This window comes from Oncorhynchus mykiss, chromosome 11 (genome assembly GCF_013265735.2).
Source record: "Oncorhynchus mykiss isolate Arlee chromosome 11, USDA_OmykA_1.1, whole genome shotgun sequence".
NCBI lineage: Eukaryota > Metazoa > Chordata > Actinopteri > Salmoniformes > Salmonidae > Oncorhynchus > Oncorhynchus mykiss.
This window is the reverse complement of record NC_048575.1, coordinates 77100552-77125426: the sequence shown is the minus strand read 5'-3', so window position 1 is coordinate 77125426 and position 24875 is coordinate 77100552. Positions and strand designations below refer to the sequence as shown.

The 24875-nt window shown below is 44.8% G+C and overlaps 1 protein-coding gene across 1 annotated transcript in view; it reads right to left on the bottom strand.

Moving 5' to 3' along the window:
• The window catches only part of LOC110535120, a 42473-nt gene continuing 17598 nt past the window's right edge, over positions 1 to 24875 (bottom strand). The window contains exons 10-18 of the mRNA XM_036936346.1: positions 24353 to 24495; positions 22560 to 22704; positions 22275 to 22311; positions 17814 to 18025; positions 14234 to 14376; positions 12686 to 12830; positions 11173 to 12447; positions 2085 to 5477; positions 1 to 167 (exon numbers count right to left, since the gene is read on the bottom strand). Of these exons, the coding sequence (XP_036792241.1) occupies positions 1 to 167; positions 2085 to 5477; positions 11173 to 12447; positions 12686 to 12830; positions 14234 to 14376; positions 17814 to 18025; positions 22275 to 22311; positions 22560 to 22704; positions 24353 to 24495 (5660 nt within the window). The remainder of the gene's footprint in view (positions 168 to 2084; positions 5478 to 11172; positions 12448 to 12685; positions 12831 to 14233; positions 14377 to 17813; positions 18026 to 22274; positions 22312 to 22559; positions 22705 to 24352; positions 24496 to 24875) is intronic.

The following is a 24875-nucleotide window of genomic DNA, read 5'->3' as shown; positions in this document are numbered from 1 at the left end:
TTACAAACCTGCGTGATCTATCTGATTGACATTTAGGCCTGCTTCCAGAAGGCCTCTCACTAGAGCCAGGTCTCCTTTCTTGCATGCCAGGTGAAGGTGGCTCTCTCCCATACTGTTTCTCCTGTGTAGATTCCTCAAGGGAATCTTTGTGCCAGGCATGGGACCTACTGATAAAACATTGATAGAAAGATGAACATATAAATAAAATATGTATGAAATATAAATAAAATATGATTGATCAAGGTGACAACAATGGGAAAGTCACAGACACAGAATTATGTAAGATGTTCTATTTGATACAATATTTTTTATTTTACTATCGGTTTGCCATACACATTTGGATATTGACCAAGTTATTATCATTTTGTCTCTGTACGCAAACTTTCAGCAGACTTCCAGCTTTAATTTGAGGGTATTTTACATCCAAATCAGGCGAACGGTGTAGGAATTACAGCATTTTTTACTTGTGGACCCCCCCCCTTTTAAGGGACCAACAGCTGCTCAGCTGTTCCATGGCCAGGTGTGTTATTCCCTCATTAGTTAATTTTACAAGTAATCAGATAAAAAGTTCTAGAGTTGATTTCAAGTGTGACATTTGCATTTGGATTCTGTTGCTGTTTAACCCTCAATATGAAGGCCGAAGAGCTGTCACTGCCAGTGAAGCAAGCCATCATTAGACTGAACAATCAAAACAAACCCATCAGAGAGATAGCAAAACCACTAGGTGTGGCCAAAAGTATTTTATTTATTTAACCTTTATCTATCTACCCTAACCCGGACGAGGCTGAGCCAATTGTACGCCGCCCTATGGGAGTCACCAATCACTGCCGGTTGCGATACAGCCTGGAATAAAACCAGGGTCTGTAGTGACGCTTCTAGCACTGAGATGCAGTGCCTTAGACCGCTGCGCCACTTGGGAGTCCCAAATCAACTATTTGGTACATTCTTAAAAAGAAAGAACGTACTGGTGAGCTCAGGAACACAAAAAGGCCCGGGAAGACCACGGAAAACAACTGTTCTTCCCCGGTGAAGAAAAACCCCTTCAGTTGGCCAGATCAGGAACACCATCCAGAAGGTAGGCGTATCTGTGTCAAAGTCAACATTCAAGAGAAGACCAGAGTAAATACAGAGTGTTTACCACAAGATGTAAACCACTGGTAAGTCTTAAAAACAGGAAGATTAGAGATTAGAGTTTGTCAAACAACATCCTATCGACAGACGAGACAAAGATCAACTTGTACTAGGATGATGGGAAGAGAAGAGTATGGAGAAGGGAAGGTACTGCTCATCATCAGAGCATACCACCTCATCTGTGAAGCATGGTGGAGGTAGTGTTATATGGGGTGGGCATGTATGGCTGCCAATGGAACTGGTTCCCTTGTATTTATTGATGATGTGACTGCTGACAAAAGCAGCAGGATTCATTCTGAAGTGTTTAGGGCTATATTATCTGCTACAGATTCAGCCAAATGCTTCAAAACTCATTGGACGGCGCTTCACAGTGCAGATGGACAATGACCCGAAGCATACTGCGAAAGCAACCCAATACTTTAAGACAAAGAATTGAAATGTTCTGCAATGGCCAAGTCAATTACTTGACCTGAATCTAATTGAGCATGCATTTCACTTGCTGAAGGCAAAACGCCCCAAGAACAAGCAGGAACTGAAGACAGCTGCAGTAAAGGCTTGGCAGAGCATCACCAGGGAAGAAACCCAGCATCTGGTGATGTCTATGGGTTCCAGTCTTCCGCCAGTCATTGACGGCAAAGGATTTGCAACTAAGTATTAAAACAATTTAATTTATGTTCATGTTAGTTTGTCCAATTACTTTTTGAGCCCCTAATATTGTGGTGACCACATACAAAAGTGCTGTAATTCCTACACCGTTCACCTGATTTGGATGTAAATATCCTCAGAATTAACTTTAATCTCATCTTGATAGTCAAATCCATTGTGGTGGCATACAGAGCCAAAATAATAATAACTTCTTCAATGTGAAAATATTTATGGACCTGACTGTATTTATGAATCAAATGAACAATGTTGAAAAAGTGAATCTATTCATTAATACAATATTCCAATACCTGAACTAGACGAGGTATCAGCACCACCTGTTGTGTAACTAGTACTTCTGTTTTGCGATGCCCAAGGGTTTGGCTTTGGCTTCAACAACAGCTTGGCCTGCCTCTTGCCAGGTCTGGCTCTACTGCTCTTGGCTTTCCTCTTGTGTTGACTACAGCTGTTGTGGTGTTTGGCGCGGCCCGTATCACTTTGCATAGTGTTCATCTCTGGTTCATCTTCCTTCACACCGTCTTTAGCTTGGCAGTCATCTAAAGCGGGTAACAGGCTAGTGGAGTCCTCCATTACAGTAGTGGTATATCCATTACCATTCATCTCACACGCCTCAGAGTAATCTATTAATGTATCTAAAGTCTCAACTTCAGTCCCGGGGGTTTGGTTTTCTACTCCTCTCACCTGATCTTGGACGGAACCAATTGTCGCTTCTGAATCAAGTTGAACATGAGCTTTCGCCACCTCCTCCTTTTCAACTTGTTCCAGATCATTGTTCTTTGTCTCTGCTTGGTCCAGCTCAGAGACCACGGTGATGTCAGAGTCAGCGCCATTGTCTTTATTGTCGGAAGACAAAGTCTTGTCAGTAGAAGCATCCGGGTCTCTAGACACTCTGTGTGTTACAGAGCCTCCCTCCCGTTGTCCACCATCAATATGACATCTCTCACCATCTCTTCCAGTCACAGCAGCCGTGGTCTCTCTGTTCAGTCTGTCTCCAATCAGCTGGAGATCGAGACCAGTGCATTTTAGCAGGTTGGCTTTTAAACCGACATCTGATCCAATGGAAGAAGCTTTGGGGATTTGACTTGCTCTCTGCATAAACAGTGTATCGATATTGGTCTCTGTACATTCTGATATCCCCACAGGGCCGTGGAGCTCCTCAGCCACTAGGAGGGATGGTGAGCTAGTGTTGCAAGAGCCAAGATATTCATCATTATCATCCTCCATCGCTGATGGTGCCTCTACTGGTTGTGTCTGCTTCTCGTCAACAATGGAAGCTTGTCTCGTGACATCCAGGTGTGTTGTTGCTGTAGCGTCTGAATGAGGCGGAAGAAGAGACACGCTACACTGCTCCTCCAAGTCTTCATTGGACAGGAGACCATTGTCTAGCTTACACTTGTCATCAACATATGGAGATGATGTCCCAGCCACACAGGCATTCACAACGTCAGTGGTTTCCAAAGGGACAGGTGCTTTGGACAGGGACAGGTGTTCAACAAGTGAGACGTTGTCTATGAGGGTACAGCAGGTGTCATCCTGGTCTATTTGGCTCAGGTCAACCTCTACCGCAGATCTGGTCTTGTCCACAGGGTCAGTCTCTGGTCTAGCAGGTCGGTGGGTGAGGGTGACCTTTGACTTATCGGTGGAGATGCTGTTTCTTGTGGCATCCAATCCAGCTAGCGGCACTAAGGCTTCAGGACATGTATTCTGGTCAGGGTTTTGACTGGTTTCCTCTGCCCAGATAGTGTTATTGTGTTGGTATCTGTCAGCACTCGTTGTTGGGTTAAAATTGAAATATTCACCTAGATTGAACCCTGCTTCGTCTGTGTGGTCAGTATGCTGGGAAAGATGCCCCTCTTGAGTTAGAGTTATCTCCTCTCTCTGGCTCTGGCAGTGGTCAGTATGCTGGGAGAGATTCATATCTAGAGTGATCTCCTCTCTCTGGCTCTGGCAGTGGTCAGTATGCTGGGAGAGATTCGTATCTAGAGTGATCTCCTCTCTCTGGCTCTGGCAGTGGTCGGTATGCTGGGAGAGATTCCCATCTAGAGTGATCTCCTCTCTCTGGCAGTGGTCAGTATGCTGGGAGAGATTCCTATCTAGAGTGATCTCCTCTCTCTGGCTCTGGCAGTGGTCAGTATGCTGGGAGAGATTCCCATCTTTAGTTAGCTCCTCTCTCTGGCTCTGGCAGTGGTCAGTATGCTGGGAGAGATTCCCATCTAGAGTGATCTCCTCTCTCTGGCTCTGGCAGTTGTCGGTATGCTGGGAGAGATTCCCATCTAGAGTTATCTCCTCTCTCTGGCAGTGGTCAGTATGCTGGGAGAGATTCCCATCTAGAGTGATCTCCTCTCTCTGGCTCTGGCAGTGGTCAGTATGCTGGGAGAGATTCCCATCTAGAGTGATCTCCTCTCTCTGGCAGTGGTCAGTATGCTGGGAGAGATTCCCATCTAGAGTTATCTCCTCTCTCTGGCTCTGGCAGTGGTCAGTATGCTGGGAGAGATTCCCATCTAGAGTGATCTCCTCTCTCTGGCAGTGGTCAGTATGCTGGGAGAGATTCCCATCTAGAGTTATCTCCTCTCTCTGGCTCTGGCAGTGGTCAGTATGCTGGGAGAGATTCCCATCTAGAGTGCGCTCCTCTCTCTGGCAGTGGTCGGTATGCTGGGAGAGATTCCCATCTAGAGTGATCTCCTCTCTCTGGCTCTGGCAGTGGTCAGTATGCTGGGAGAGATTCCCATCTAGAGTGAGCTCCTCTCTCTGGCAGTGGTCAGTATGCTGGGAGAGATTCCCATCTAGAGTGATCTCCTCTCTCTGGCAGTGGTCGGTATGCTGGGAGAGATTCCCATCTAGAGTGATCTCCTCTCTCTGGCTCTGGCAGTGGTCGGTATGCTGGGAGAGATTCCCATCTAGAGTGATCTCCTCTCTCTGGCTCTGGCAGTGGTCAGTATGCTGGGAGAGATTCCCATCTAGAGTGATCTCCTCTCTCTGGCTCTGGCAGTGGTCGGTATGCTGGGAGAGATTCCCATCTAGAGTGATCTCCTCTCTCTGGCTCTGGCAGTGGTCGGTATGCTGGGAGAGATTCCCATCTAGAGTGATCTCCTCTCTCTGGCTCCGGCAGTGGTCGGTATGCTGGGAGAGATTCCCATCTAGAGTGATCTCCTCTCTCTGGCTCTGGCAGTGGTCGGTATGCTGGGAGATATTCCCATCTAGAGTGATCTCCTCTCTCTGGCTCTGGCAGTGGTCGGTATGCTGGGAGAGATTCCCATCTAGAGTGATCTCCTCTGAGGATTGTGTAATTTCCTGCTTTTCTGTGTTCCATTCCTTTCCTTCCTCTTTTCCTTTGAAATCTGCTGTCTCCAGCAGGAAACCTGCACTTCCTGTTGTCGCCTGACCATTTCCTGTCTGGGCCGCCAATAGAACACTGTCCAGGTCGAAAGGGTTGCTCTGCAGGAGCAAATCAAAGATATCCTTCCGTTTGGTGGTGATGCGTTTAATGACTTTTCTAGGTGTGGATGTGTCTGATAAAATGGCGTGATTAGGCCTCGAGTCTTCTTCCCCTGCCTGGTCCTCCAGGTTCCTCTTCATAGCTGGTGCTGTAGACCGCATCCCATCCTGGACAGAAGGTAGTGGACGGTTTGGACCAGTAGAGCCATCGCCACGAGGCTCCTCTTTCTCTCCCAAGACCCCTGCAACTGAGCACAAAACACCTAATTAAAAAAAAAAATACAAAATAGATGGTTTGGTAGAACCAAAATAACCCTACGGGACGGGCATCTCAAATGGTGCAGAACACCTTAATAATAACACAACAATCAATTTATCACTGCCGTTCAGGAGTGGGGAAAAAGGTTAAGCATTGTAGGTGTCAAGTGTTGTGTTTAACTGCAGAAAATAGCCAACATTTGACGAAGCAACATGTCAACTTTAATAGCAAAAAAGCACTTTATAATTTCAGGATAATTTCTCTTAACATTAACAAGTATTATGATACAATAGAAGGAGAAACGTTGAACGTGAGATTACAAATAAATAAGATACTTTGTTACACTTTTACAACGAATGATTTAATTGTACCAGCTACTACTGTAGCTACTCTACAAAAAAATAATACATATCATACAATATATTATCCCAATGGTACAAACATATTAACACTTGTGAAAAATTTACTTGGAAAAATATATTCAACAAACATGCACATAATCTTTCAAAACTAAACACATGATAAAACTGAATTAATTTTAAAAACCTTTGAATCCAATATGATCAACATTCATAAGACTGAGAAAGGTTTTTACTACAGTTTCAACTGGGACAATAGACGAAACACAACAACAAATGTGATGTCATAGACTAAACACGACAACAAATGTGATGTCATAGACAAAACACAACAACAAATGTGATGTCATAGACAAAACACAACAACAAATGTGATGACCAAGACAAAACACAACAACAAATGTGATGTCCTAGAAACACAACAACAAATGTTATATCATAGATGAAACACAACAACAAATGTGATGTCACAGACAAAACACAACAACAAATGTGATGTCATAGACAAAACACAACAACAAATGTGATGTCAAAGACAAAACACAACAACAAATGTGATGTCATAGACAAAACACAACAACAAATGTGATGTCATAGACAAAACACAACAACAAATGTGATGTCACAGACAAAACACAACAACAAATGTGATGTCATAGACAAAACACAACAACAAATGTGATGTCATAGACAAAACACAACAACAAATGTGATGTCATAGACGAAACACAACAACAAATGTGATGTCATAGACGAAACACAACAACAAGCTATAATCCAGCTCAACCAGAGTCCTCCCTGCTCCTCACAGCTCCCTCTCTATAGAACTCCAGCGTGGTTTCATGAGTCCAGTCTTCTGTTTCGTCCGACGAGAAGTTAAAAACCTCTCCCGTGTAGTCAACGGTCTCGTCACTCTCGCTGTCACTAATAGCAACACTGTCCTCTCCTTGTACCTCTGGATCAGGGTTGGGGACATAGAGCGGACTCCTTCTCCTCAGGACCTCTGGGATTGGTTGAGGGCGAGGAGGAGGAGTAAAGGTTCTTCTGGTGGCCAGGTCTGTATGGGGACCATAGAAATCGAATCACTAGAAACAACAAAGCCCTGACCAATATGGATTTTTTTCATGCTTATTTTTTCATTAAAAAAAAAAAAAATAATCCCCAATTTCATGGTATCCAATTGGTAGTTACAGTCTTGTCTCATCACTGCAACTCCAGTACGGATTTGGGAGAGGTGAAGGTCGAGAGCCCTCTGAAACACAACCCAACCAAGCCGCACTGCTTCTTGAAACAATGCCTGCTTAACCCAGAAGCCAGCCACACCAATGTGTCGGAGGAAACACCCTACCCCTGGCAACTGTGTCAGCGTGCACTGCGCCCGGCCCGCCACAGGGGTCGCTAGAGCGTGATGGGACAAGGACATCCCTGCCGGCCAAACCCTAACCCGGACGGTGCTGGGTCAATTGTGCGCCGCAAACATGGATCTCCCGGTTGCGGCCGGGCTGCGACAGAGCTGGCCAGGATCTCTAGTGGCACAGCTACTAGATCTTTAGTGCCTTAGACCACTGCGCCTCTCGGGAGGCCTGACCAATAGTGATTTGACTGGTGGGTACACTCAATGGAGAATGGTAAGAATGTCCGTTCTAGTAATGCTAGTTCTATGATGGGGACTAGTACAGGGAAGAATACATGACTGTACTGCAGGGGGATATGAGAACCAGTCTTCATATGTATTGGACAGAGACAGAGACAGGAGGTGATAGAAAGGGCCCTACATCACTACAGCCATACATCACTACAGCCCAACCTACAGCCCTACATCACTACAGCCCAACCAACAGCTCTACATCACTACAGCCCAACCTACAGCCCTACATCACTACAGCCCAACCTACAGCTCTACATCACTACAGCCCAACATCATTAAAGCCCTACATCGCTACAGCCCAACCTACAGCCCAACCTACAGCCCAACATCACTAAAGCCCTATGTATTGGACAGAGACAGGAGGTGATAGAAAGGGCCCTACATCACTACAGCCCAACCTACAGCCCTACATCACTACAGCCCTACATCACTACAGCCCAACCTACAGCCCTACATCACTACAGTCCAACCTACAGCCCTACATCACTACAGCCCAACCTACAGCCCTACATCACTACATCCCAACCTACAGCCCTACATCACTACAGCCCAACATCATTAAAGCCCTACATCGCTACAGCCCAACCTACAGCCCAACCTACAGCCCAACATCACTAAAGCCCTACATCACTACAGCCCAACCTACAGCCCTACATCACTACAGCCCTACATCACTACAGCCCTACATCACTACAGCTCTACATCACTAAAGCCCAACATCACTAAAGCCCTACATCGCTACAGCCCAACCTACAGCCCAACATCACTAAAGCCCTACATCACTACATCCCAACCTACAGCCCTACATCACTACAACCCTACATCACTACAGCCCTACATCACTACAGCCCTACATCACTACAGCTCTACATCACTACAGCCCAACATCACTACAGCCCAACATCACTACAGCCCAACATCACTACAGCCCTACATCACTACATCCCAACCTACAGCCCTACATCACTACAGCCCAACCTACAGCCCTACATCGCTACAGCCCAACCTACAGCCCTACATCACTACAGCCCAACATCACTACAGCCCAGTGGTGGAAAACGTACCCAACTGTCATACTTGAGTAAAAGTAAAGATACCTTCATAGAAAGTTACTGAAGTAAAAGTAAAAGCTACCCAGTAAAATCCTACTTGAGTAAAAGTCTAGTTGGTTTTAAATGTACTTAAGTATCAAAAGTAAAAGTATAAATCATTTAAAATGTCTTATATTAAGCAAACCAGACGACACAATTTTCTTGATTTCTTTTAATTTACGGATAGTCAGGGTCACAGCTCAACACTCAGACATAATTTACAAACAAAGCATTTGTGTTTAGTGAGTCCATCAGATCAGAGGCAGAAGGGATGACCAGGGATATTCTCTTGTGAATTGGACCTTTTTCCATTCCTGCTTAACATTGAAAATGTAACCAGTACTTTTGGGTGTCAGAGAAAACGTAAGGAGTAAAAATACATTTTCTTTAGGAATGTAGTGGAGTAAAAGTTGTCGAAAATATAAATAGTAAATTAAAGTACAGATACCCCAAAAAACAATAAGTATTACTTAAAAGTATTTTCACTAAAGTACTTTACAACACTGCTACAGCCCTACAGCAGCACTACAGCCCTACATCACTACAGCAGAACTACAGCCCTACATCACTACAGCAGCACTACAGCACTACAGCAGCACTACAGCCCTACATCACTACAGCAGCACAACAGCAGCACTACAGCAGCACTACAGCCCTACATCACTACAGCAGCACAACAGCAGCACTACAGCAGCACTACAGCCCTACATCACTACAGCAGAACTACAGCCCTACATCAGAACTACAGCCCTACATCACTACAGCAGAACTACAGCCCTACATCACTACAGCCCAACATCACTACAGCAGCACTACATCACTACAGCAGCACTACAGCCCTACATCACTACATTATAACTACAGCCCTACATCACTACAGCCCTACATCACTACAGCAGCACTACATCACTACAGCCCTACATCACTACAGCAGCACTACAGCCCTACATCACTACAGCCCTACATCACTACAGCAGCACTACAGCCCTACATCACTACAGCCCTACATCACTACAGCCCTACATCACTACAGCAGCACTACATCACTACAGCAGCACTACAGCCCTACATCACTACAGCCCTACATCACTACAGCCCTACATCACTACAGCAGCACTACATCACTACAGCAGCACTACAGCCCTACAGCTACAGCCCAACATCACTACAGCAGCACTACATCACTACAGCAGCACTACAGCCCTACATCACTACAGCAGAACTACAGCCCTACATCACTACAGCCCTACATCACTACAGCAGCACTACAGCCCTACATCACTACAGCCCTACATCACTACAGCAGCACTACAGCCCTACATCACTACAGCCCTACATCACTACAGCAGCACTACAGCCCTACATCACTACAGCCCTACATCACTACAGCCCTACATCACTACAGCAGCACTACATCACTACAGCAGCACTACAGCCCTACATCACTACAGCCCTACATCACTACAGCCCTACATCACTACAGCAGCACTACATCACTACAGCAGCACTACAGCCCTACAGCAGCACTACAGCCCTACAGCAGCACTACAGCCCTACAGCAGCACTACAGCTCTACTGCAGCACTACAGCCCTACAGCAGCACTACAGCCCTACAGCAGCACTACAGCAGCCCTACATCAGCACTACAGCCCTACATCACTACAGCCCTACATCACTACAGCTCTACATCACTACGGCAGAACTACAGCCCTCCAGCAGCACTACAGCCCTACAGCAGCACTACAGCCCTACATCACCACAGCAGAACTACAGCCCTACAGCAGCACTACAGCGGCACTACAGCTCTACATCACTACAGCCCTACATCAGCACTACAGCCCTACATCACTACAGCCCTACATCACTACAGCTCTACATCACTACAGCAGAACTACAGCCCTACAACAGCACCACAGCCCTACAGCAGCACTACAGCCCTACATCACTACAGCCCTACATCACTACAGCCCAACAACACTACAGCCCTACATCACTACAGCAGCACTACAGCCCTACAGCAGCACTACAGCCCTACATCACTACAGCAGCCCTACAGCTCTACATCACTACAGCCCTACATCACTACAGCAGAACTACAGCCCTACATCACTACAGCCCTACATCACTACAGCAGAACTACAGCTCTACAGCAGCACTACAGCCCTACAGCAGCACTACAGCCCTACAGCAGCACTACAGCATCACTACAGCGGCACTACAGCCCTACATCACTAAAGCTCTACATCACTACAGCCCTATATCACTACAGCCCTACAGCAGCACCACAGCCCTACAGCAGCACTACAGCCCAACAGCAGCACTACAGCCCTACATCACTACAGCAGAACTACAGCCCTACATCACTACAGCCCAACCTACAGCCCTACATCACTACAGCCCAACCTACAGCCCTACATCACTACAGCCCAACCTACAGCCCTACATCACTACAGCAGAACTACAGCCCAACAACACTACAGCCCTACATCACTATAGCCCTACAGCACTACAGCCCTACATCACTACTATAGCCATACATAGACATGACAGTTTTCACAGAGACACGCAGACACCTGGTTCAAATACCTTTAGTAGAGGTTGTTGTGTCTCTCTGCTGGTCAGTGTTGCTGGTTTCAGACCTGGTTGTTGTGCGTCTCTGCTGGTCAGTGTTGCTGGTTTCAGACCTGGTTGTTGTCCGTCTCTGCTGGTCAGTGTTGCTGGTTTCAGACCTGGTTGTTGTGTCTCTCTGCTGGTCAGTGTTGCTGGTTTCAGACCTGGTTGTTGTCCGTCTCTGCTGGTCAGTGTTGCTGGTTTCAGACCTGGTTGTTGTCCGTCTCTGCTGGTCAGTGTTGCTGGTTTCAGACCTGGTTGTTGTGTCTCTCTGCTGGTCAGTGTTGCTGGTTCCAGACCTGGTTGTTGTGTCTCTCTGCTGTTCAGTGTTGCTGGTTTCAGACCTGGTTGTTGTCCGTCTCTGCTGTTCAGTGTTGCTGGCTTCAGCCCTGGTTGTTGTGTCTCTCTGCTGGTCAGTGTTTCTGGTTTCAGACCTGGTTGTTGTGCGTCTCTGCTGGTCAGTGTTGCTGGTTTCAGACCTGGTTGTTGTCCGTCTCTGCTGGTCAGTGTTGCTGGTTTCAGACCTGGTTGTTGTGTCTCTCTGCTGTTCAGTGTTGCAGGTTTCAGACCTGGTTGGTGGGCGTCTCTGCTGGTCAGTGTTGCTGGTTTCAGACCTGGTTGTTGTGCGTCTCTGCTGGTCAGTGTTGCTGGTTTCAGACCTGGTTGTTGTGCGTCTCTGCTGGTCAGTGTTGCTGGTTTCAGACCCGGTTGTTGTGCGTCTCTGCTGGTTAGTGTTGCTGGTTTCAGATCTGGTTGTTGTGCGTCTCTGCTGGTCAGTGTTGATGGTTTCAGACCTGGTTGTTGTGCGTCTCTGCTGGTCAGTGTTGCTGGTTTCAGACCTGGTTGTTGTCCGTCTCTGCTGGTCAGTGTTGCTGGTTTCAGACCTGGTTGTTGTGCGTCTCTGTTGGTCAGTGTTGCAGGTTTCAGACCTGGTTGTTGTGCGTCTCTGCTGGTCAGTGTTGCTGGTTTCAGACCTGGTTGTTGTGTCTCTCTGCTGTTCAGTGTTGCAGGTTTCAGACCTGGTTGTTGTGCGTCTCTGTTGGTCAGTGTTGCAGGTTTCAGACCTGGTTGTTGTGCGTCTCTGCTGGTCAGTGTTGCTGGTTTCAGACCTGGTTGTTGTGCGTCTCTGCTGGTATCTCTCCTGGTCAGTGCTGGTCTGATCTGCCTGAACTGGTAACCTCCTGAGCTTTCTCCCTGTTCCACTTTGGGACGGGCTGAGTTGGGACGCGTCTGCAGGTCGTTTTGTTGGTGCTAGGATAAACAGAACAGAACGAGACAGGTGAGAGTTTCCTGGAAGCTTTGTAGGACTAAGATCACCTTGTCACTGGACCAAAAATGACAGTGTTACAAAGCTTTTAGGAAACTCACCCAAGCCTAGAACAATATAACTTTATCATGAAATAATATAGACAACAGCAAAACATTTGGTAGAAACCTAAACCAAAGAAACAACAGAATAACATGTCTTTGTTTATGGACAGGTCCAGACCTGCTAGTGCCTTTCTCTTGTTCTTGGGGATGTTTTTCTCCAAGAGTTTAATCAGAGAGGGTTCTGTGGTGTTGCTAAAGGCTGTCTGTCCGTTGTTTGTCTTCAGTAGAGGGTCTGCCCCGTGCTTCAACAGCAACTCTGCTATCTGGGACACACAAAGCAAACCACAGCTGACCTAGCTGACCTAGTAAGCATTTACAGAGGTAACACTCACACGTGCAAACACAGAGCTGGGCCGATAAACCACATTTTTTTTGACACCGACCAAACTGACCACTTATCGTGAACATTTTGCTGATATCGTTCATTACAATAAATAACCAATTCATGGGTTGCATGTTTCGTAACGTTAGCTAGTTAGCTAAGGTTGAGGGGAGTACAACAGATTTTATCTAACTAAAGCTGGTATTGCTAGCATTTTATTTGACTAACTTAGCTAGCTAATGACAACATTGGCATCTGTCTAAAGTAAATTTGACGACATGATAATATTTTATTTTTTTATTTAACCAGGTAGGCCAGTTGAGAACAAGTTCTCATTTACAACTGCGACCTGGCCAAGATAAATGCAAAGCAGTGCGACACAAACAACAACACAGAGTTACACATGGAATAAACAAACAACAACACAGAGTTACACATGGAATAAACAAACATACAGTCAATAACACAATAGAAAAGTATATTTACAGTGTGTGCAAATGTAGAAGAGGAGGGAGGTAAAGGCAATAAATAGGCCATAGAGGCAAAATAATTACAATTTAGCATTAACACTGGAGTGATAGAGTAGTGTGCAAGTAGGGATACTGGGGTGCAAAAGAGCAAGAGGATAAATAACAATATGGGGATGAGGTAGTTGGGTGTGCTATTTACAGATGGGCTGTAAATTTTATTAGTGGAGAAGGTACGGTGGGATTCGAAATGGTCGGTGATCTGCTGGCAAAGTTGTTTCCTACTAAATATTTGACTATGTTAGTAATGTCATAGTATTGACAAGCACTATTAGAGTAATTTATACTAAACAATCGTTAGCCTCCGTCCAGAATGACTGGGCTTATCACGACTTCAGGGCATCACTATTGTGCGGCTGGTAGAGGGAGGCTTGAGAACGTTCATAACAATGACATGACGAGACCGAGTGCCGGAGGTGCAACCTATGACTAGGGTCCTAATAGAGAAATCTGAAGTTTGAAATGAAATAAGTTTGCTAATATAGGTGATTGTTAATAGGACAATTGATAGGTACAACATTCAAAGCAGTAATAGTAGTTTTATGAATCTTATCGTTAATTAATTTTATCGTGATAATAATAATAATAATTCAGTCAATTTATTGCGATATGGATTTTTGTCGGTATTGGCCAGCTCTAGAGCACACAAACACAAATTCTCTCACACACGCACACAATTGCTCAGTCTTTCTCTTTCACACAAACATGCATACACACTGAAACTAGTCTGGGTGCTAAAGGCCATTAGTGATTCTGTCCTTTATTTGGATGTAGGTGGACGTGGTTTATAGTGACACACACACAGACATACATGTACCTGCAGGTGTCCCTGCACTACAGCATCAAGTAGAGGTGTGGTTCCATTTTCTCCAGTACAGTTGACCAAAGCTCCTGCCTGGATCAGGTGCTTACTGATCTCATAGTGACCGTGGGACACTGCCTCGTGAAGAGGAGTCCAACCTGCATGAGAAAACAGACAAATGTTTTATTTTAAATACTATAGTATACTATGGTATAAATACTATAGTATTCCCTGTAGTGTTTTTGCAGACTTTACTTTAGTATTCCGCAAGAACATTACAGTGAATACTGTAGTATTTTCCATAGTATACTTGTCACAACTCCGATCGAAGGTGGCTCCCCTTCCCGTTCGGGTGGCGCTCGGCGGTCGTCGTCCTACTAGCTGCCACTGATTATTTTCTCCCCCTCCTTATGTGTTTATTGATTACACCTGTTTTGAGTTTGTTGTAATTAGTTGGGCTTTATTGATTATTGTAACCCTGGTGTTTGATACAGACGAACGTGTTGGTTTATGTCTGTGCATAGTGCTGGACTGTTTTCGTTCCCCGTGTCTGGGGCATTTTGTTTTGAGCACCCAGTGTTTAGTGGGGTGGCCGTGGTTCACTGTGTGTACATTAAAAGAGCACGATATTGAACTCTCTGTTTTCCTGCGCCTGACGTCACACTCACGACACCCAGTACCTTACAATACTGTAGTATATACTACTGTAGTATACAAAACTGTAGTACACACTATAGTAATTCATCTTGTTTTTTTCGGATTGATGTATCCTGTAGTATTTAATGTAGTGTTTTTGAGGACTGTAGTATTTACTGTAGTGTTTTTGAGGACTGTAGTACACTAAACAGCTGATTTTTTTATGGAATATCTACATAGGCGCACAGAAGCCCATTAATCAGAAACCATCACTCCTGTGTTCCAATGGCACGTTGTGTTAGCTAATCAAAGTTTATAATTTTAAAAAGCTAATTGAACATTAGCAAATCCTTTTGCAATTATGTTAGCACAGCTGAAAACTGTTATGCTGATTAAAGAAGCAATAAAACTGGCCTTCTTTAGACTAGTTGAGTATCTGGAGCATCAGCATTTGTGGGTTCGATTACAGGCTCAAAATGACCAGAAACAAAGCATTTTCCTCTGAAAATCGTCAGTCTGTTCTTGTTCTGAGAAATGAAGGCTATTCCTTGCAAGAAATTGCCAAGAAACTGAAGATCTCGTACAAAGCTGTGTACTACTCCCTTCACAGAACAGCCAAAACTGTCTAACCAGAATAGAAAGAGGAGTGGGAGGCCCCGGTGCACAACTGAGCAAGAGGACAAGTACATTAGTGTCTAGTTTGAGAAACAGATGCCTCACAAGTCCTCAACTGGCAGTTTCATTAAATAGTATATTTCCTATTAATTTTGCAACTCATTTCATGTATGTTTTCATAGAAAACCAGGACATTTCTAAGTGACCCCAAACTTTTGAACGGTAGTGTAGGTAGGTAGGCAGGGCTGGGGTCTGATAGTTCAGAGCGTCTGCTCTTTTCTATAACCTGTAGGAAACACAATATATTCCATAACAGGCAGGCAGGCAGGCAGGCAGGCAGGCAGGCAGGCAGGCAGAAGAGCAAATGGGTCATGGTAGGTAGGTCGGTATGTCTGATAGTTCAGAGCTTCTGCTCTTTTCTATAACCTGTAGGGAACACAATATGGTCTATACTTGGCATGTAGGTTTACCAGTTATGGGTGGCACAAATTGCAATATGGGGGAGGGGAATGGGCAGGGTATAAGCAAATGAAATAGTTTAGTGTTTACTATAGTTAAAAAAGTGTAGGGTTTTGGTGGACTGCAGTGTTTCTGCTGAAATGACTGTACTATTTACTAGTGTTGCAGATAATACTATAGTATTCTATGGTATTCTACAACAATCTACAGTAAGTACTACACATGAGGGATTCAACACTGTGTAGTATAGTATTCTACAGTATACTACCATTTCCTATAGAAGTACTGTAGAAGTACTGTAGTACTCTATAGTAAACTGTAGTATTTTCTCATGTGGGAAAACCTGGTCACTTGTTGATTGAGCCTTCCATTATGAGTCACTAATACTGTACACATAGAGAAATACTGAATAGAAAAGGAGTGCCCATTTAAGTCAATGTTAGCATAATGGGTGGACTGGCAGAATGTTGACCTGTTGTAAGTGTACTCTAGGAGCAAAGCAGTAATAATATATATATATATATTTTCATAACTGTTAACACGCCATAAATGTACAATATTATTAAGTCTTAGCAGTGTAAAATCACTGTACTAGTTGGAATATTATTGAAGTGCTGTGTGTGAGTATCTATAATGAACAAAAATATAAACGCAACATGTAAAATGTTGGTCCCATGCTTCATGAGCAGAAATACAAGATTCCAGAAATGTTCCACATTCATTAAAATATTATTTCTCTCATATTTTGCGCAGAAATGTGTTTACATCCCTGTTACTTAGCATTTCTCCTTTGCCAAGATGATCCGGACAGGTGTGGCATATCAAGAAGCTGATTAAACAGCATGATCATTACACAGGTGCACCTTGTGCTGGGGACAATAAAAGGCAACTGTGCAGTTTTTTCACACAAAACAATTCCACAAATGCAGGAATGTCCACCAGAGCTGTTGCCTTAGAATTGAATGTTAATTTCTCTACCATAAGCTGCCTGTCGTTTTAGAGAATTTGGCAGTACATTCAAATGGCCTCACAACCGCAGACCACATGTAACAAACCAGCCCAGGAGCTCCACATCTGGCTTTTTCACCTGCGGGACTATCTGAAACCAGCCCCTCGGACAGTTATATATAACCTTTATTTAACTAGGCAAGTCAGCTAAGAACAAATTCTTGTTCAGGGGCAGAACAACAGATTTGTACCTTGTCAGAATGTCTGCTCAGGGATTCGAACTTACAACCTTTCGGTTACTAGTCCAAGGCTACCTGCCGCCCCTATATGTACAGTGGGGCAAAAAAGTATTTAGTCAGCCACCAATTGTGCAAGTTCTCCCACTTAAAAAGATGAGAGAGGCCTGTAATTTTCATCATAGGTACACTTCAACTATGACAAGACAAAATGAGAAAATAAAATCCAGAAAATCACACTGTAGGATTTTTAATGAATTTATTGCAAATTATGGTGGAAAATAAGTATTTGGTCAATAACAAAAGTTTATCTCAATACTTTGTTGTATACCCTTTGTTGGCAATGACAGAGGTCAAACGTTTTCTGTAAGTCTTCACAAGGTTTTCACACACTGTTGCTGGTATTTTGGCCCATTCCTCCATGCAGATCTCCTCTAGAGCACTGATATTTTGGGGGTGTTGCTGGGCAACACGGACTTTCAACTCCTTCCAAAGATTTGGGAAAGGGAAAAACATATTCTGATTGGCTGGACCTGGCTCCCAAGTGGGTGGGCCTATGCCCTCCCATGCCCAATCACGTGAAATCCATAGATTAGGGCCTAATTAATTTATTTATGAACTGTAACACAGTAAAATTGTTGAAATTGTTGCAAGTTGCATTTATATTTTTGTTCAGTATAAATGGCTGCTATATGTCTTACCTGCATTATCGGGCATGTTGACGTTGAGCCCCTGTGACAGCATGTCTCTGACCCCCTGGGTGTCTCCTTGAATGGCTGCAATGTGGAGTAGAGTCTCCCCGTAACAGTTCTTCCGGTGGAGGATATTCAGAGGGGTGACGGTCCGCCCGCTCTGGGACCCCCCAGAGATGTTCCTGGACACAGTGCCCTCGGACACGGACCTCAACGGTCTCCTTTACAGACAACTGATATTAGGCTAATATACCCCAGACAAGGGCTTCCCAACCCTGTTCCTAGAGAGCTACCGTCCTGTAGGTTTTTACTCAAACCCTAATCTAGCACACCTGATTTTAGTAATTAGCTGGTTGATATAATAGCGCCAGTGGGGATGGCTGATATTTTACGGGCACATAACCAACTGTGCTTTTTTGTGTGTTTTTTCATATTGTTTGTAACTTATTTTGTACATAATGTTGCTGCAACAATCTCTTATGACCGAAAAGAGCTTCTGGATATCAGAACACCGATTACTAACCTCGAAAAGGATATACTGCTTCTCCGAGACCAGGCCCAAATCCCTGTCATTCACGTGAAGTAAAGACGGAAATACAGGGGGCAGAGATTGGGGTGCTTTGTGAGAATTCATCGACGAGTGGGTAATGCGCCTCTATCATTCGTTCTATTGGCCAACGTGCAATCACTGGAGAATAAACTGGATGAGCTCCGTTCGAGACTATACTACCAACGTGAAATTAAAAACTGTAATATCTTATATTTCACTGAGTCGTGGCTGAACGACGACACGGATAATATACAGTTGGCTGGGTTTCCGTGCATCAGCAGGACTGAACAGTTACGTCTGGTAAGAAGAGGGGCGGGGGTGTGTGTCTATTAGTCAATAACAGCTGGTGCGCGATGTCTAATATCAAGGAAGTCTCAAGGTATAGATCGCCCGAGGTAGAGTATCCCATGATAAGCTGTAGACCACACTATTTACCAAGGGAGTTTTCATCTATATTCTTCGTTGACGTCTATTTACCACCACAAACCGATGCTGGCACGAAGACCGTGGACTTTAATGCAGGCAAACGTAAATCCATTTTACCTCATTTCCACCATCATGTCACATGTGCAAACAAAGAAGAAAAAAAACTCAAGACCACCTTTACTCCACACACAGAGACGCATAGAAAGCTTTCCCTCGCCCTCCATTTTGTAAATCTGACCATAATTCTATCCTCCTGATTCCTGCTTACAAGCAAAAACGAAAGCAGGAAGTACCAGTGACTCGCTCAATATGTAAGTTGTCAGATGACGCGGATGCTACACTACAAGACTGTTTTGCTAGCACAGACTGGAATATGTTCCGGGATTCATCCAATGGCATTGAGGAGTATACCACCTTAGTCACCGGCTTCATTAATAAGTGCATCGACAAAATCGTCCCCACAGTGACCGTACGTACATATCTCAACCAGAAGCCTTGGATTACAGACAACATCCGCACCAATCTAAAGGCTAGAGCTGCCGCATTCAAGGAACAGGACATTAATCCGGACGCTAATAAGAAATTCCGCTATGCCCTCAGATGAACAATCAAACAGGCAAAGCATCAATACAGGACTAAGATTGAATCTTACTACACCGCTCTGACGCTCGTTGAATGTGGCAGGGCTTGCAAACTATTACGGACTACAAAAGGAAACCCAGACGCGAGCTGCCCTGTGACGTGAGCCTACCAGACGAGCGAAATGCCTTTTATGCTCGCTTCGAGGCAAGCAACACGGAAGCATGCATGAGAGCACCAGCTGTTCTGGACGACTATGTGATCACGCTCTCCGTAGCCGATGTGAGCAAGTCCTTTAAACAGGTCAACATTCTCAAGGCTGCGGGACGTGTACCAGGACGTGTACTCAGAGCATGCGCTGACCAACTGGCAAGTGTCTTCACTGACATTTTCAAACTCTCCCTGACCGTGTCTGTAATACCCACGTTTCAAGCAGACCACCATAGTCCCTGTGCCGAAGAAAATGAAGCTAACCTGCTTAAATGACTACCACCCCATAGCACTCACGTCGGTAGCCATGAAGTGCTTTGAAAGGCTGTTCATGGCTCACATCAACACCCTCATCCCAGAAACCCTAGAACCACTCCAATTCGCATACCGCCCTAAGAAATCCACAGATGACGCAATCTCAATCGCCCTCCACACTGCCCTTTCTCACCTTGACAAAAGGAACACCTATGTGAGAATGCTGTTCATTGACTACAACACCATAGTGCCCACAAAGCTCATCACTAAGCTAAGGACTCTGACGGGCTGCCCCCAGGTGGTAAGGGTAGGCAACAACACATCTGCCAGGCTGATCCTCAACACGGGGGCCCCTCAGGGGTGGGTGCATAGTCCCCTCCTGTACGCCCTGTTCACCCACAACTGCATGGCCAAGCACGACTCCAACACCATCATTAAGTTTACTGACGACACAATGGTGGTAGGCCTGATCAACCGAAAACGATGAGACAGCCTTTAGGGAGGTCAGAGACCTGGCAGTGTGGTGTCAGTACAACAACCTCTCCCTCAACGTGAGCAAGACAAAGGAGCTGATCGTGGACTACGAGAAAATGAGGGCTGAACACCCCAATTCACATTGACGGGGCTGTAGTCGAGCGGGTCGAGAGTTTTATGTTCCTTGGTGTCCACATCACCAACAAACTATCATGGTCCAAGCACACCAAGACAGTCGTCTGCACCATCGAGAGCATCCTGACCGGTTGCATTTCATCCCTGCCTGGTACGGCATCTGCCCAGCATCTGACCATAAGGCGCTACAGAGGGTAGTGAGTACGGCCCAGTACGCTACTGGGACCAAGCTTCCTGCCATCCAGGACCTATATACTAGGTGGTGTCAGAGAAAGGCACAAAAAATTGTCAAAGACTCCAGTCACCCAAGTCATAAGACGGTTCTCTCTGCTACCGCACGGCAAGCGGTACCGGAGCGCCAAGTCTAGATCCAAAAGGCTCCTTACCAGCTTCTACCCCCAAGCCATAAGACTGCTGAACAGTTAATCAAATGGCCACCCAGACTATTTACATCGACATGCTCCCCCCCCCCATTTGTTTTTACACTGCTGCTACTCACTGTTTATTATCTATACAGAGTCACTTACAGTACATGTACAAATTACCTCGACTAACCTGTACCCCCACACATTGACTCGGTACCGGTACCCCCTGTATATAGTCTCGTTATTGTTATTTTATTGTTACTTTATTGTTACTTTTTATTTATTTACTTTACTTAGTAAATATTATTTTAACTCTATTCCTTGAACTGCATTGTTAGTTAAGGACTTGTAAGTAAGCATTTCACGGTATTCGGCGCATGTGACAAATAAAATGTTATTTGAATTAATAAACTGAATCAGATTAGTTATAACTGGGGTTGGAGCAAAAACCTACAGGAGGGTAGCTCTCCAGGAACAGGGTTGGAGCGAAAACCAACAGGAGGGTAGCTCTCCAGGAACAGGGTTAGAAAGAGAACCTACAGGAGGGTAGCTGTCCAGGAACAGGGTTGAAGCAAAAACCAACAGGAGGGTAGCTCTCCAGGAACAGGGTTGGAGCGAAAACCAACAGGAGGGTAGCTCTCCAGGAACAGGGTTAGAAAGAGAACCTACAGGAGGGTAGCTGTCCAGGAACAGGGTTGAAGCAAAAACCAACAGGAGGGTAGCTCTCCAGGAACAGGGTTGGAGCGAAAACCAACAGGAGGGTAGCTCTCCAGGAACAGGGTTAGAAAGAGAACCTACAGGAGGGTAGCTGTCCAGGAACAGGGTTGAAGCAAAAACCAACAGGAGGGTAGCTCTCCAGGAACAGGGTTGGAGCGAAAACCAACAGGAGGGTAGCTCTCCAGGAACAGGGTTAGAAAGAGAACCTACAGGAGGGTAGCTGTCCAGGAACAGGGTTGAAGCAAAAACCAACAGGAGGGTAGCTCTCCAGGAACAGGGTTGGAGCGAAAACCTACAGGAGGGTAGATCTCCAGGAACAGGGTTGGAGCAAAAACCTACAGGAGGGTAGCTCTCCAGGAACAGGGTTGAAGAGTCCTGTCCCAGACCTATTTAGACCTAGAGTATTTACAATGGCTAGAGCACTTACAGTATATGACATTGTGTTGACTTAGTTTGTTGTGTGTGTTGGGAGTGAAATAAATCACTACAAATGTTTATCAATCATTAATAATGTACTTCAGGTTTGTTGTGTAATACATAAAAATAGGCCATTTAGCTGACACAACTTTAGTAAGCATGCATGCACATTTCGTGTTGTGGCCACAGCAAGAATGGAACCCACAACCCTGGCATTTCAAGTGCCAAGCTCTACCAACTGAGCCATGTGTATAGCCTAAGTGATATGAAATGTGCCTATGACAATTTGACTTTCTAGTTATGTAAAACCTCAGCCACCTTCCCCCCCCACCAACAACTTACATGGGTTCTCCTGCTCTTGACCTCTCAACGCTTCTTCCTACAAGAGACACACAGAGAGAACAACATGTAGGCCTATTTAATTTGGCACCTGGTCTAAAGTAGTGCACTATATAGGGAATAGGGCTCTGGTCTAAAGTAGTGCACTATATAGGGAATAGGGCTCTGGTCTAAAGTAGTGCACTATATAGGGAATAGGGCTCTGGTCTAAAGTAGTGCACTATATAGGGAATAGGGTGCCATTTGGGATAAAGACAGAGACACCCTTGGTTATGGAAAGGTCCAGACCTGCTAGTGCCTTTCTCTTGTTATTGGGGATGTTTTTCTCCATGAGTTTGATCAGACAGGGTTCTGTGGTGTTGCTATAGGCTGTCTGTCCTTCATTGTTCTTCAGTAGAGGGTCTGCCCCGTGCTTCAACAGCAACTCTGCTATCTGGGACACACAAAGCAAAACAAATATTATCTTACAGTGGTAAGAAAAAGTATGTGAACCCTTTGGAACTACCTGGAATTCTGCATAAATTGGTCCTACAATTTGATCTGATCTTCATCTAAGTCACAACAATAGACAAACATAGTTTGCTTTAAACTAATAACACACAAATTATTGCATTTATCTTGTCTATATTGAATACATCATTTAAACATTCACAGTGTAGGTTGGAAAAAGTATGTGAACCCCTAGGCTAATGACTTCTCCAAAAGCTAATTGAAGTCAGGAGTCAGCTCAATGAGACGAGATTGGAGACGTTGGTTAAAGCTGCCTTGCCCTATAAAAAACACTCACAAAATGTGAGTTTGCTACGCAAACAAAATAGATCTCAGAAGACCTTTGATTAAGAATGGTTGACTTGCATGAAGCTGAAAGGGGTTACAAAAGTATGTCTAAAAGCCTTGATGCTCATCAGTCCACGGTAAGACAAATAGTCTATAAATGGAGAAAGTTCAGCACTGTTGCTACTCTCCCTAGGAGTGACCGTCCTGCAAAGATGACTGCAAGAGCACAGCGCAGAATGCTCAACGAGGATAAGAAGAATCCTAGAGTGTCAGCTGAAGACTTACAGAAATCTCTGGAACATGCTAACATCTCGGTTGATGAGTCTACAATACGTAAAACAATAAACAAAAATAGTGCTCATGGGAGGACACCACGGAAGAAGCCACTGCTGTCCCCAAAAAATATTGCTGCACATCTGAAGTTTGCAAAAGTGAACCTGGATGTTCCACAGCGCTACTGGCAAAATATTCTGTGGACAGATAAAACTACAGTTGAGTTGTTCGGAAAGAACACACAACACTATGTGTGGAGAAAAAAAGGCACAGCACACCAACATCAAAACCTCATCCCAACAACAAGTATGGTGGAGTGAGCACCTCAGGGCCTCGACAGCTTGCTATCATTGACGGAAAAATGAATTCCCAAGTTTATCAAGACATTTTACAGGAGAATGTTAGGCTATCTTTCCACCAATTGAAGCTCAACAGAATTTGGGTGATGCAACAGGACAACGACCGAAAACACAGAAGTAAATCAACAACAGAATGGCTTCAACAGAAGAAAATATGTCTTCTGGAGTGGCCCAGACAGAGTCCTGACCTCAACCCGATTTAGATGCTGTGGCATGACCTCAAGTGAGCGGTTCACACCAGACAACCCAAGAATATTGCTGAACTGAAACAGTTTTGTAAAAAGGAATGGACCAAATTCCTCCTGACCGTTGTGCAGGTCTGATCCGCAATTACAGAAAACGTTTGGTTGAGGTTATTGCTGCCAAAGGAGGGTCAACCAGTTATTAAATCCAAGGATTCGCATACTTTTCCCACCCTGCACTGTGAATGTTTACACGGTGTGTTCAATAAAGACATTAATAATTATAATTGTGTGTTATTAGTTTAAGCAAACTGTGTTTGTCTATTGTGACTTAGATGACGAGATCAAATTGTAGGACCAATTTATGCAGAAATCCAGGTAACTCCAAAGGGTTCACATACTTTTTCTTCCCACTGTGTATGCAGCACAAACACACAAGCAAGCCTAGGGCATCAGTGCCAAGAAGAAGAACAAAGTATGATATATGTACCTGCAGGTGTCCCTGCACTACAGCATCAAGTAGAGGTGTGGTTCCATTTTCTCCAGTACAGTTGACCAGAGCTCCTGCCTGGATCAGGTGCTTACTGATCTCATAGTGACCGTGGGACACTGCCTCGTGAAGAGGAGTCCAACCTGTGAGAAACAATAAAGCAACCAGTGATGGTCACAGCATAGAGAGATGCCCTACTTGTTTTATTCAAGTCTGTTTAGGGTGAGAGAATTCATTCCTGCATCACTATACACAGGAAATTACAGACAGCAAAAAAGGCAAATGTCCATTTCGATGAACAAAACATGTCTATTCTATTCATTCAGTCTAAAGAAAAATATCAATGAAAGTCTAAAGAGGAAACAGTGTCCCTAAATGTACCTCCTCCAGTCCAGTGTCCCTAAATGTACCTCCTCCAGTCCAGTGTCCCTAAATGTACCTCCTCCAGTCCAGTGTCCCTAAATGTACCTCCTCCAGTCCAGTGTCCCTAAATGTACCTCCTCCAGTCCAGTGTCCCTAAATG